The sequence below is a fragment of the Garra rufa genome, chromosome 13 (assembly GCF_049309525.1).
Source record: "Garra rufa chromosome 13, GarRuf1.0, whole genome shotgun sequence".
NCBI classification, from domain to species: Eukaryota; Metazoa; Chordata; class Actinopteri; order Cypriniformes; family Cyprinidae; genus Garra; species Garra rufa.
The window spans coordinates 40,165,203-40,179,508 of NC_133373.1; the positions used below are offsets into that span (position 1 = coordinate 40,165,203).

Consider the following 14,306-nt stretch of genomic DNA (forward strand, 5'->3'; position numbering starts at 1 on the left):
AACTGACCCATAACAGGGAGGAACTATTTTTAATTTTTATGAGGAGTTCATATTTTTTTTCATATTATGTATTTTTTTCATTTTGAAGCTTTTTTTTTTTTTTTTAATTTTCATGTTGGTAACCAAAAAGTTGCTGGTAGCCATTAAAATCCATAGTATTTTTTCCATACTATGGAAGTCAATGGCTGCCGTCAGCTGTTCGGTTACCAACATTCTTCAAAATATCTTCTTTTGTGCTCAACAGAAGAAAGAAACTCATACAGGTTTGGAACTGATGACAGAATCGTTTTGCAGCCCTAATATTAATAAAAACATCCAAAAAGTTTGTATTTTGTGTCTGTGCAGCAATTTTAGAACATTTCAGGTCAAACTGACCCATAACAGGAACTATTTTGTATTTTTATGAGTTCATATTTTTTTTCAAATTTTGTATTTTTTCTTTTTTAAGCATTTTTTACATTCATTTTTTTCATGTTGGAAACCAAAAAGTTGGTGGTAGCCATTGAAATCCATTGTATTTATTCCATACTATGGAAGTCAATGGCTGCCGTCAGCTGTTCGGTTACCAACATTCTTCAAAATATCTACTTTTGTGCTCAACAGAAGAAAGAAACTCATACAGGTTTGGAACTGATGACAGAATCGTTTTGCAGCCCTAATATTAATAAAAACATCCAAAAAGTTTGTATTTTGTGCCTGTCCAGCAATTTTAGAACATTTCAGGTCAAACTGACCCATAACAGGGAGGAACTATTTTTAATTTTTATGAGGAGTTCATATTTTTTTTCATATTATGTATTTTTTTCATTTTGAAGCTTTTTTTTTTTTTTTAATTTTCATGTTGGTAACCAAAAAGTTGCTGGTAGCCATTAAAATCCATAGTATTTTTTCCATACTATGGAAGTCAATGGCTGCCGTCAGCTGTTCGGTTACCAACATTCTTCAAAATATCTTCTTTTGTGCTCAACAGAAGAAAGAAACTCATACAGGTTTGGAACTGATGACAGAATTTCATTTTTGGGTTAGGGTTGGAGTTATTTTTTGGTAAATTGCATGGAAACCAATAGAGGTCATTGACCGAAATCACAGCTGGGCCATCATTTCAACACAACAGGAGGTCAAGCAAGGCCTGCAAGTTCAATAGAATCCATCAGGATGAGAACCTCAATCTCACAGGTGGTTTGTGTCTTTATTGTGAATTTCGGCACCTCACTTTAAACCTCTGTTATATTTTGCAATGTTTCACAGATGCAGCCAATGAGCATTGGAGATTTTGCTATAGCAGGAAGTGGCGGCACCTCGCCGACAGGCCCATGTGGCACCCGGAACGTTCTAGCCTTGATTGACAGACACCTCTTGTGACTACCTACCCCAAAAAGGACAAAAGGGGTATATGGTAGTGGACGCCCCCCTCTCCTCGCCTCGTCTCAAACACATGCGGCCTGCTGGTCTTACTTTAGCACACTATCACCCCTCCTCGCTCTAGTGGGCATTCCTTCTGGAACTTTCTCAATGGGGGTTTCGAGAAACTTTGCTCGCAAGTATAAAAAAGGCTGAAGAAGGCCCGACGCTCGGCAGATAAACCGAAAGCAGCGACGAGAAGTCAACGCCAGAGAGAGCACAGCTCAACAAACTCAAAGCCAACTCGAGTGGAGTAGATCTCCATACGCTTCAAGACTTTAAAAAGACTTTTTGCATAGACGTTTCATACAGAAGACAATCATCAAGGTGAGAGGAATGAAATTCAAAGTTTTGGAATTCAAATTTGTTGGAATTTAATTTTGAAATGCTTTACAAAATTTTAAAGTGGATTTTAAAATTAAAATTTTAGAGTGGCGTTAATGGTCAATATGATTTTTTATTTTTAGTTATTTTATTTTTTTATTTTTTTTTGCATTTTCTAATTTACTAATTATTTCAGACATTTTTCTCATATTCAGAATTAAAGCCAAAAATACAAGCAAATTTAGTCAGTTTCTTATAGAAGCTAAAAGCACATGTCTGCAAGCATGCTGACTCTAGGAGACGTCTAATGACAGATGTAGATTTTCAGACCATTTGTTAACTCAAAATATCCTAAAACTGAGAATAGATTGTATTACATGAGTAAAACCCCCTAAAATGGGTTAGATAGGATACTTTAGGTTGGATAATTGCACCATTTGCCTGCTGCTTCTGTAACATGTGACACTCCTTCCCCCACTTTGATATTCGTAGTGACAGGTGCTGAACATGTGCTATTGATTCGACGACTAGACGACTTGGATCAGCTGTTGCTTCATTATCATTCATTCAAAGTTTAAAGGCTTTGGCCAGGGATAAAAGTGATTTACTTGCTTTTCGAAAAAGTTACAGTAATTAGTCGTCTTTTATTTCTTTATTTACCTTTTTAGTTTAGAATAATCTGCAGTTTTAATTCATTAGAATTTGAAAATGTGGTGATGAAAGTAATGAAAGCATTGTACCACACAACATTAATGGTAAATGTAAATGCAAAGTAAATGCATAAAATAAAATAAAATACGTATTAAACTTATTTTATTTCATTTAGTTTTCCAAGGCAACATTTGTCATTTTCATTTAGTTTAATCTGATGTACTAAAATAACTAAAACAGAAATAAAAAAATTCATAGACCTATTTAAAAACAACTAAAATGAATGTAAATTACAAAAACAACAAAATTACTAAAATCTTAAACTAAAATGAACATCAAAGCAGAAAATATAAATATAAAGTCTAATTCAAAATATTAAAAACTATAATAGTCTCAACGATATCACGATGTAGCAAATTTAATATTTTTACATTTATTTTTCAACTTGAAGAATGTAGTGATAAAAGGAATGAATGCATTAGTTAAAATATTAGCATTAGAACATTTTAGTATACAAAATATTTTGTTTGTACCATCAGAGGAATATTGTAGACAGAATAAGTTAATTATTAAAAGTACAGGTGTCATTCCACAATATATATATTTAGCAAGAATGATTACAGGGCACACAATGCTCAGAAATGTATTTAAATTGAATATATTACTGCTTTATATTCCAGAATTCTTGTTTATAATCATTGTTGGTTAAGTTACTTTTAAAAGTAATGGATTACAATATTGCATTACTCCCTAAAAAGTAACTAATTGCGTTATTTAGTTACTTTTCATGGAAAGAAATGCGGTACATTACTGTTTCTCACCTGACCTGGGCTTGCTAACAAAAAAAAAGTAACAAATAACTCTTTATTTCTAAAGAAGTTTTTTTTAAAGTAATTTTTGTTATTTGTAAGATTAATTTTGGATGATAAAAGGTCAATAGTGAGAATAAAGACATATTATTTATTTGTGTTATTTACCATATTTAATTTTTGCAGCTTTGCGGAATATTCCAAGTTTGCATTTCACTATTTTTGTCCATTTCTAGTCTAGAACTAGAGTAACTATCATGCTTATCTGCAATTTCTCTCAATTTGGAAACAAGAGGTCTTAATCAATAAATGGAAAACAAAGTAACTTATTTGAAAAAGTAACTCTTTTTCAAAAGGAATGCGTTACTTAGTTACTTGAAAAAAGTAATCTGATTACGTAACTCGAGAACATTGTTTGTAATCCTTATTATACATCTTTTATGCAGATGCCTGAGAACGCCACACAGCCCATGATGGAGGAGGAGGTCGAGACCTTTGCCTTCCAGGCTGAGATCGCTCAGCTGATGTCTCTGATCATCAACACCTTCTACTCCAACAAAGAGATCTTCCTCAGAGAGCTCATCTCCAACTCTTCAGACGTAAGTCAAGCAGTGCATTCTAGTCTAGTTTTTAAACACCAATCTTCTTGTTTTTAAACCATCAATCATTTTGTTTTTAAACCACCAATCATTTTGTTTTTAAACCACCAATCTTCTTGTTTTTAAACCATCAATCATTTTGTTTTTAAACCACCAATCTTCTTGTTTTTAAACCAGCAATCATTTTGTTTTTAAACCACCAATCTTCTTGTTTTTAAACCATCAATCATTTTGTTTTTAAACCATCAATCATTTTGTTTTTAAACCACCAATCATTTTGTTTTTAAACCAGCAATCATTTTGTTTTTAAACCAGCAATCATTTTGTTTTTAAACCAGCAATCATTTTGTTTTTAAACCATCAATCATTGTGTTTTTAAACCATCAATCATTTTGTTTTTAAACCACCAATCATTTTGTTTTTAAACACCAATCGTCTTGTTTTTAAACCACCAATCGTCTTGTTTTTAAACCATCAATCGTCTTGTTTTTAAACCATCAATCGTCTTGTTTTTAAACCATCAATCATTTTGTTTTTAAACACCAATCGTCTTGTTTTTAAACCACCAATCGTCTTGTTTTTAAACCATCAATCGTCTTGTTTTTAAACCATCAATCATTTTGTTTTTAAACCATCAATCATTGTGTTTTTAAACCATCAATCATTTTGTTTTTAAACCACCAATCATTTTGTTTTTAAACACCAATCGTCTTGTTTTTAAACACCAATCGTCTTGTTTTTAAACCATCAATCATTTTGTTTTTAAACCATCAATCATTTTGTTTTTAAACCACCAATCATTTTGTTTTTAAACCAGCAATCATTTTGTTTTTAAACCAGCAATCATTTTGTTTTTAAACCACCAATCGTCTTGTTTTTAAACCACCAATCGTCTTGTTTTTAAACACCAATCGTCTTGTTTTTAAACCATCAATCATTTTGTTTTTAAACCACCAATCATTTTGTTTTTAAACCACCAATCATTTTGTTTTTAAACCAGCAATCATTTTGTTTTTAAACCAGCAATCATTTTGTTTTTAAACCACCAATCGTCTTGTTTTTAAACCACCAATCGTCTTGTTTTTAAACCACCAATCGTCTTGTTTTTAAACACCAATCGTCTTGTTTTTAAACACCAATCGTCTTGTTTTTAAACCATCAATCATTTTGTTTTTAAACCATCAATCATTTTGTTTTTAAACCACCAATCATTTTGTTTTTAAACCACCAATCATTTTGTTTTTAAACCAGCAATCATTTTGTTTTTAAACCAGCAATCATTTTGTTTTTAAACCACCAATCGTCTTGTTTTTAAACCACCAATCGTCTTGTTTTTAAACCACCAATCATTTTGTTTTTAAACCACCAATCGTCTTGTTTATAAACCACCAATCATTTTGTTTTTAAACCAGCAATCATTTTGTTTTTAAACCACCAATCGTCTTGTTTTTAAACCACCAATCATGTTGTTTTTAAACCACCAATCGTCTTGTTTTTAAACCAGCAATCATTTTGTTTTTAAACCACCAATCGTCTTGTTTTTAAATCACTGATCGTTTTGATTTTAAACCACCAATCGTCTTGTTTTTAAACCACCAATCGTCTTGTTTTTAAACCAGCAATCATTTTGTTTTTAAACCATCAATCGTTTTGTTTTTAAACCACCAATCATTTTGTTTTTAAACCACCAATCATTTTGTTTTTAAACCATCAATCATTTTGTTTTTAAACCACCAATCATTTTGTTTTTAAACCACCAATCATTTTGTTTTTAAACCAGCAATCATTTTGTTTTTAAACCATCAATCGTTTTGTTTTTAAACCACCAATCATTTTGTTTTTAAACCACCAATCATTTTGTTTTTAAACCATCAATCATTTTGTTTTTAAACCACCAATCATTTTGTTTTTAAACCATCAATCATTTTGTTTTTAAACACCAATCGTCTTGTTTTTAAACCACCAATCATTTTGTTTTTAAACCATCAATCATTTTGTTTTTAAACACCAATCGTCTTGTTTTTAAACCATCAATCATTTTGTTTTTAAACCATCAATCATTTTGTTTTTAAACACCAATCGTCTTGTTTTTAAACCACCAATCGTCTTGTTTTTAAACCACCAATCATTTTGTTTTTAAACCACCAATCATTTTGTTTTTAAACCATCAATCATTTTGTTTTTAAACACCAATCGTCTTGTTTTTAAACCACCAATCGTCTTGTTTTTAAACCACCAATCATTTTGTTTTTAAACCACCAATCGTCTTGTTTTTAAACACCAATCGTCTTGTTTTTAAACCATCAATCGTTTTGTTTTTAAACCACCAATCGTCTTGTTTTTAAACACCAATCATTTTGTTTTTAAACCATCAATCATTTTGTTTTTAAACCATCAATCATTTTGTTTTTAAACCACCAATCGTCTTGTTTTTAAACCACCAATCGTCTTGTTTTTAAACCACCAATCGTCTTGTTTTTAAACCATCAATCATTTTGTTTTTAAACCACCAATCGTCTTGTTTTTAAACCACCAATCGTCTTGTTTTTAAACCATCAATCATTTTGTTTTTAAACCACCAATCGTCTTGTTTTTAAACCACCAATCGTCTTGTTTTTAAACCATCAATCATTTTGTTTTTAAACCACCAATCGTCTTGTTTTTAAACCATCAATCATTTTGTTTTTAAACCACCAATCGTCTTGTTTTTAAACCACCAATCGTCTTGTTTTTAAACCACCAATCATTTTGTTTTTAAACCACCAATCGTCTTGTTTTTAAACCATCAATCATTTTGTTTTTAAACCACCAATCATTTTGTTTTTAAACCACCAATCATTTTGTTTTTAAACCACCAATCGTCTTGTTTTTAAGCCACCAATCGTCTTGTTTTTAAACCATCAATCATTTTGTTTTTAAACCACCAATCATTTTGTTTTTAAACCACCAATCGTCTTGTTTTTAAACCATCAATCATTTTGTTTTTAAACACCAATCGTCTTGTTTTTAAACCACCAATCGTCTTGTTTTTAAACCACCAATCGTCTTGTTTTTAAAACATCAATCATTTTGTTTTTAAACCATCAATCATTTTGTTTTTAAACCACCAATCGTCTTGTTTTTAAACCATCAATCATTTTGTTTTTAAACCATCAATCATTTTGTTTTTAAACCACCAATCATTTTGTTTTTAAACCACCAATCATTTTGTTTTTAAACCACCAATCGTCTTGTTTTTAAACCATCAATCATTTTGTTTTTAAACCACCAATCATTTTGTTTTTAAACCACCAATCATTTTGTTTTTAAACCACCAATCGTCTTGTTTTTAAGCCACCAATCGTCTTGTTTTTAAACCATCAATCATTTTGTTTTTAAACCACCAATCATTTTGTTTTTAAACCACCAATCGTCTTGTTTTTAAACCATCAATCATTTTGTTTTTAAACACCAATCGTCTTGTTTTTAAACCACCAATCGTCTTGTTTTTAAACCACCAATCGTCTTGTTTTTAAAACATCAATCATTTTGTTTTTAAACCATCAATCATTTTGTTTTTAAACCACCAATCGTCTTGTTTTTAAACCATCAATCATTTTGTTTTTAAACCATCAATCATTTTGTTTTTAAACCACCAATCATTTTGTTTTTAAACCACCAATCATTTTGTTTTTAAACCACCAATCGTCTTGTTTTTAAACCATCAATCATTTTGTTTTTAAACCACCAATCGTCTTGTTTTTAAATCACTGATCGTTTTGATTTTAAACCACCAATCTTCTTGTTTTTAAGCCACCAATCATCTAGTTTTTAAACCATCAATTGTCTAGTCTTTAAACCACCAATCGTAATTCTTTTAAACCACCAAACATCTTGCATTCTCCAGTGCATTTATGTACCTGTATTTGTTCCAAAAATTCACACATTGTATATTTTCGAAAACAGGCATTGGACAAGATCAGATATGAGAGCTTGACAGACCCAAGCAAACTCGACTCCTGCAAAGACCTCAAGATCGAAATTACCCCAGATCAGAAAGAGCGCACACTCACAATCGTCGACACTGGCATCGGCATGACTAAAGCTGACCTCATTAACAACCTGGGCACCATCGCCAAATCCGGCACAAAGGCTTTCATGGAGGCCCTGCAGGCCGGAGCAGACATTTCTATGATTGGTCAGTTTGGTGTGGGTTTCTATTCCGCCTACCTGGTGGCCGAGAAAGTCACGGTGATCACCAAACACAACGATGACGAGCAGTACATCTGGGAGTCTGCAGCTGGTGGTTCCTTCACAGTGAAGCCAGACTTTGGTACGAGCTTTCATAAGTGTACAAATCAAATGGATTTTAGTTCAAAAGTACTGGATAGCTTAACATATGCATTTGTTTTGTAATTACAGGCCCATCCATTGGACGTGGCACCAAAGTCATGCTCCACCTTAAAGAGGATCAGTCTGAATACATTGAGGAGAAGCGCATCAAGGAAGTTGTGAAGAAACACTCTCAGTTCATCGGTTACCCCATTACGCTCTTTGTAAGTCCCTCTGAACCGCAAACGTTGGTTCCTCTCAGCTTGAACAAATGAAGCAAAAATTTTATATATCATCTTGCAGGTTGAGAAACAGAGAGAAAAGGAGGTTGACCTTGAAGAAGGAGAAAAGGAGGAGGAGGTGGCAGCCGGCGAAGATAAAGACAAAGACAAACCCCAGATTGAGGACTTGGGAGCTGATGAAGATGAAGACAGCAAAGATGGCCAGAACAAGAGGAAGAAGAAGGTCAAGGAAAAGTACATTGACGCTCAGGAACTGAACAAGACCAAGCCCATTTGGACTCGTAACCCTGATGACATCACCAACGAGGAGTACGGCGAGTTCTACAAGAGTTTGAGCAATGACTGGGAGGATCACCTGGCCGTTAAGGTTGGTAGGAGTATTGAGTCAGAAATGGATGGAATTCTAATTGAGTAGACTAGTTGATTAAACCACCAATTGTTTTGTTTTTAAACCACCAGATGTCTAGTTTTTAAACACCATTTGTCTAGTTTTAAACCATCAGTTGTCTAGTTTTTAAACACCAATCGTCTTGTTTTTAAACCACCAATTGTTTTGTTTTTAAACCATCAGTTGTCTAGTTTTTAAACACCAATCGTCTAGTTTTTTAACCACCAATTGTTTTGTTTTTAAACCACCAGATGTCTAGTTTTTAAACACCATTTGTCTAGTTTTTTAACCACCAATTGTTTTGTTTTTAAACCACCAGATGTCTAGTTTTTAAACACCATTTGTCTAGTTTTTTAACCACCAATCGTCTTGTTTTTAAACCACCAGATGTCTAGTTTTTAAACACCATTTGTCTAGTTTTTTAACCACCAATCGTCTTGTTTTTAAACCACCAGATGTCTAGTTTTTAAACACCATTTGTCTAGTTTTAAACCACCAGTTGTCTAGTTTTTTAACACCAATTGTCTAGTTTTTTAACCACCAATTGTTTTGTTTTTAAACCACCAGATGTCTAGTTTTTAAACACCATTTGTCTAGTTTTAAACCATCAGTTGTCTAGTTTTTAAACACCAATCGTCTTGTTTTTAAACCACCAGATGTCTAGTTTTTAAACACCAATCGTCTAGTTTTTTAACCAATTGTTTTGTTTTTAAACCACCAGATGTCTAGTTTTTAAACACCATTTGTCTAGTTTTAAACCACCAGTTGTCTAGTTTTTAAAAACCAATCGTCTAGTTTTTAAACCACCAATCGTTTTGTTTTTAAACCACCAGATGTCTAGTTTTTAAACACCAATCGTCTAGTTTTTTTACCAATTGTTTTGTTTTTAAACCACCAGATGTCTAGTTTTTAAACACCATTTGTCTAGTTTTAAACCATCAGTTGTCTAGTTTTTAAACACCAATCGTCTTGTTTTTAAACCACCAGATGTCTAGTTTTTAAACACCAATCGTCTAGTTTTTTAACCAATTGTTTTGTTTTTAAACCACCAGATGTCTAGTTTTTAAACACCATTTGTCTAGTTTTAAACCACCAGTTGTCTAGTTTTTAAAAACCAATCGTCTAGTTTTTAAACCACCAATCGTTTTGTTTTTAAACCACCAGATGTCTAGTTTTTAAACACCAATCGTCTAGTTTTTTTACCAATTGTTTTGTTTTTAAACCACCAGATGTCTAGTTTTTAAACACCATTTGTCTAGTTTTAAACCATCAGTTGTCTAGTTTTTAAACACCAATCGTCTTGTTTTTAAACCACCAGATGTCTAGTTTTTAAACACCAATCGTCTAGTTTTTTAACCAATTGTTTTGTTTTTAAACCACCAGATGTCTAGTTTTTAAACACCATTTGTCTAGTTTTAAACCACCAGTTGTCTAGTTTTTAAAAACCAATCGTCTAGTTTTTAAACCACCAATCATTTTGTTTTTAAACCACCAGATGTCTAGTTTTTAAACACCAATCGTCTAGTTTTTTTACCAATTGTTTTGTTTTTAAACCACCAGATGTCTAGTTTTTAAACACCATTTGTCTAGTTTTAAACCACCAGTTGTCTAGTTTTTAAAAACCAATCGTCTAGTTTTTAAACCACCAATCGTTTTGTTTTTAAACCACCAGTTGTCTAGTTTTTACACCTCAATCATCTTGTTTTTAAAACATCAATCAATTTGTTTTTAAAACAACCAATCGTCTAGATTTTAAACCATCAGTTGTCTTGTTTTTTTTTAACCACCAATTGTCTTGTTTTTAAACTACTAATCAGGTTGTTTTAAAACCACCAATCATCTAGATTTTAAACCATCAGTTGTCTAGTTTTTAAACCACCAATCGTCTAGTTTTAAACATCAATTGTCTAGTTTTTAAACATCAATTGTCTAGTTTTTAAACCACCAATCTTCTTGTATTTAAACCTCCAATCATATTGTTTTCAAGCCACCAATCGTCTTGATTTTAAACCAATATTCTCCTTGTTGCAGCACTTCTCAGTTGAGGGCCAATTGGAGTTCCGCGCTCTTTTGTTTGTACCCAGAAGAGCCTCCTTTGACCTTTTCGAGAACAAGAAGAAGAGAAACAACATTAAGTTGTATGTGCGCAGGGTCTTTATCATGGACAACTGTGAGGAGCTCATTCCAGAATATCTAAGTAAGTTTCTCAGGAGTTCATTTACGACGTTTCATAAAAACTAAACATCTGATATTAATTTGACCTGAGACTTCAGATGTTAACGAGTTAAACTTTTCTTCCAGACTTCATTAAGGGTGTTGTAGACTCTGAGGATCTGCCACTCAACATCTCCAGAGAGATGCTTCAGCAGAGCAAGATCCTGAAAGTCATCCGCAAGAACCTGGTCAAGAAGTGCCTGGAGCTCTTCACCGAACTCTCTGAGGACAAAGACAACTACAAGAAATACTACGAGCAGTTCTCTAAGAACATCAAGGTGTGTGTGATTTGTGGGTAGTCATTGAAATCACAGATGTGATGCTGTTGTTATATTTCCAAGCAAAAATGTCTTTTCCAATTGTAGCTCGGCATCCATGAAGACTCTCAGAACCGCAAAAAACTCTCAGAGCTGCTTCGCTACTACACATCGGCTTCTGGTGACGAGATGGTGTCCCTCAAGGACTACGTGTCTCGCATGAAGGACAGCCAGAAGCACATCTACTACATCACTGGTTAGTATTTGGTTAATGAGTTTCAATATTACTTTAACACTCAGATCATTTTCTTACAAATCTTGCTCTTCACCAAAGGTGAGACCAAAGATCAGGTGGCCAACTCTGCTTTTGTGGAGCGCCTGCGCAAAGCTGGTCTGGAGGTGATCTACATGATCGAACCCATCGATGAGTACTGCGTACAGCAGCTGAAGGAATACGATGGCAAAAACCTAGTATCAGTGACCAAGGAGGGTTTGGAGTTGCCTGAGGATGAGGAGGAGAAGAAGCAGCAAGAAGAGTTGAAGACCAAATATGAGAACTTGTGCAAGATCATGAAAGACATTCTCGACAAAAAGATTGAGAAGGTATAAGCCTTTAGCAATACTAGACTTTGATTTTAAAGTGAAAACTCTTCAGAACTGTTTAATAAATGTGAATAATTAATAAATGTGAATCCAAACAGGTCACCGTCTCAAACCGTCTGGTGGCTTCACCTTGCTGCATCGTCACAAGCACATACGGTTGGACAGCCAACATGGAGAGGATCATGAAGTCTCAGGCCTTGAGAGACAACTCCACCATGGGCTACATGACCGCTAAGAAGCACCTAGAAATCAACCCCGCCCATCCCATCGTCGAGACCCTCAGAGAGAAAGCAGAAGCCGACAAGAACGACAAGGCAGTGAAAGACTTGGTGATCCTGCTGTTCGAAACCGCTCTGCTCTCCTCTGGATTCACCCTGGAAGACCCACAAACACACGCTAACCGCATCTACAGGATGATCAAACTTGGTCTTGGTAAGTTAGAAAATTACAGAAATTATACTTTTAAACACACAAGCCTAGATTATATCACCATTTGTAATGCATTAATGGTTACTGGCAATGCCCATTAAATAATAGTCCACCACTACAGTTTTAACAATAAAAGTTCATTATTGGCATCTAGAACCTTTAACATTAATGGAACCTTTCCAATGCATAGTGGAAAAAAAGTTTCTCAATATCATTAAAATGTCCTTCTCACTAATTTAAAATTATTCTTTTAAGAATTATCTCCTAAAACATACAAGTCCACCACTACAAAATTAAAGGGTCTTTATTGTCTTTGATGATTCGGTTCCATGAAGAACCTTTAACAGCCATGGAAAAGGCACTAAATGTTCTTTTTTAATGGAAAAAGGGTTCTTTAGATTGTTAAAATGTTCTTCACACTAGTAAAAAGTGGTTCTTTAAAGAATTGTCCAATAAAAGGTTCTTTGGGAACCCAAAATGGTTCTTCTATGGCATGTATTTTTAAATGTGCAGTCATTAATGAATTTTTCATTGGAAAAATTACTTAATTATGAACCTTTCCTGATAAAAATTGTTATTTTAAGAAATATCTGCTTAAACATATCAGTTCACCACTACACTCTTAAAAAAATAGGTTAATTATTGGCATCTGTGGTTCCATTAGATCATTAAAATGTTCTTCACACTAATAAAAATAGTTATTTTAAGAATTATACACTAAAACATATCGGTCCACCACTGCACTCTTAAAATTAAAGGTTATTTATTGGCATTGATGGTTCCTGGAAGAACCTTTAACATCCATGGAACCTTTCCAATGCACAAAGTGCTCTTTTAAATGGAAATTTTTTTTTTCTTTAGATCATTAAAATGTTCTTTACACTAATAAAAAATGGTTCTTTTAAGAACTATCCACTACTAAAACATATAGGTCCATCACTGCACTCTTAAAATTAAAGTTTTTTTATTGGCATTGATGCTTCCTGGAAGAACCTTTAACATCCATGGAAAATTTCCAATGTACAAAATGCTTGTTTTAATGGAAAAAAGGTTCTTTAGATCATTAAAACATTCTTTAAACTAATAAAAATGATTCTTTTAAGAACTAGACTTTCACTTTTTCAACTATCCACTACTAAAGCATATTGGTCCACCAAAGTTAAAGGTTCTTTATTGACTTCGATGGTTCCTAGAAGAACCTTTAACATCCATGGAACCTTTCCCATGCACAAAGTTCTATTTTAAATGGAAAAAAATGTTCTTTAGATCATTAAAATGTTCTTTACACTAATAAAAAATGGTTCTTTTAAGAACTATCCACTATTAAAACATATAGGTCCATCACTGCACTCTTAAAATTAAAGTTTTTTTATTGGCATTGATGGTTCCTGGAAGAACCTTTAACATCATGGAAAAATTCCCAATGCACAAAATGCTCTTTTTAAAGGAAAACAATTGAAATAAAATGGTTCTTTACACTAATAAAAAATTGGTTCTTTTAAGAATTTTCCAATGCAAGGTTCTTTGTCAAACCAAAATGGCTCTTCTATGGCCTAAGTGTAGTCATAAATGAAATATGATTGGACAAAATGACTTAATTATATTTAATCTCTTCCCCTTTCAGGCATTGATGACGATGACTCCGCTGTTGAAGACATTACTCAACCCGCCGAAGAAGATATGCCAGTTCTGGAAGGTGACGACGACAGTTCTAGAATGGAGGAAGTCGACTAAAGAGTTTTAGTGTAAATAGCACTAAATTGTTAATGTATTTAATTTATCGTTTTTTGTAAAAAAAACAATCTCAGCATCCCAAAGTGAACATTAACTAGCCAATTAAATTCTTGTAATGCTTTTTGTGTAGCTACTGTAACCAGAAAATGGAATTTTCTGAGCCTTTTCTAATATAAGCTGTTTTTGTAAACCAAAGTTGAACGTTTTTAATAAATGACTAATGATAAATAACATCTGGAGTCAGTCTTTATTTCGATACAACTTTTGATTTCCCAAGCAAACACCCACAAGACGTCTAGAAATTTCATCTCCCTCAGGCTTGGCCCCGCCCTCTTCAGCGTTGC

General features: G+C 33.2%; 1 protein-coding gene across 1 annotated transcript; it reads left to right on the forward strand.

Annotated features, from left to right (window-relative positions):
- Positions 1-1,570: 1,570 nt before the first annotated feature.
- On the forward strand, positions 1,571-14,193 carry LOC141348597 (heat shock protein HSP 90-alpha 1). The gene is made up of 11 exons (XM_073852873.1): positions 1,571-1,728; positions 3,632-3,784; positions 7,730-8,096; positions 8,186-8,319; positions 8,399-8,704; positions 10,757-10,922; positions 11,027-11,217; positions 11,305-11,452; positions 11,531-11,799; positions 11,898-12,231; positions 13,853-14,193. The coding sequence occupies exons 2-11, from the start codon at positions 3,632-3,634 to the stop codon at positions 13,960-13,962; spliced, it is 2,178 nt and encodes a 725-aa protein (XP_073708974.1). The 5' UTR covers positions 1,571-1,728; the 3' UTR covers positions 13,963-14,193.
- Positions 14,194-14,306: the final 113 nt, after the last annotated feature.

Coding starts and splice junctions, on each gene's coding strand:
- LOC141348597 (XM_073852873.1), top strand. CDS start 3,632: ATGCCTGAGAACGCCACACAGCCCATGATGGAGGAGGAGGTCGAGACC. Junction 11,800..11,897: donor TCGACAAAAAGATTGAGAAG/GTATAAGCCTTT, acceptor GAATCCAAACAG/GTCACCGTCTCAAACCGTCT. Junction 12,232..13,852: donor GATGATCAAACTTGGTCTTG/GTAAGTTAGAAA, acceptor TTCCCCTTTCAG/GCATTGATGACGATGACTCC.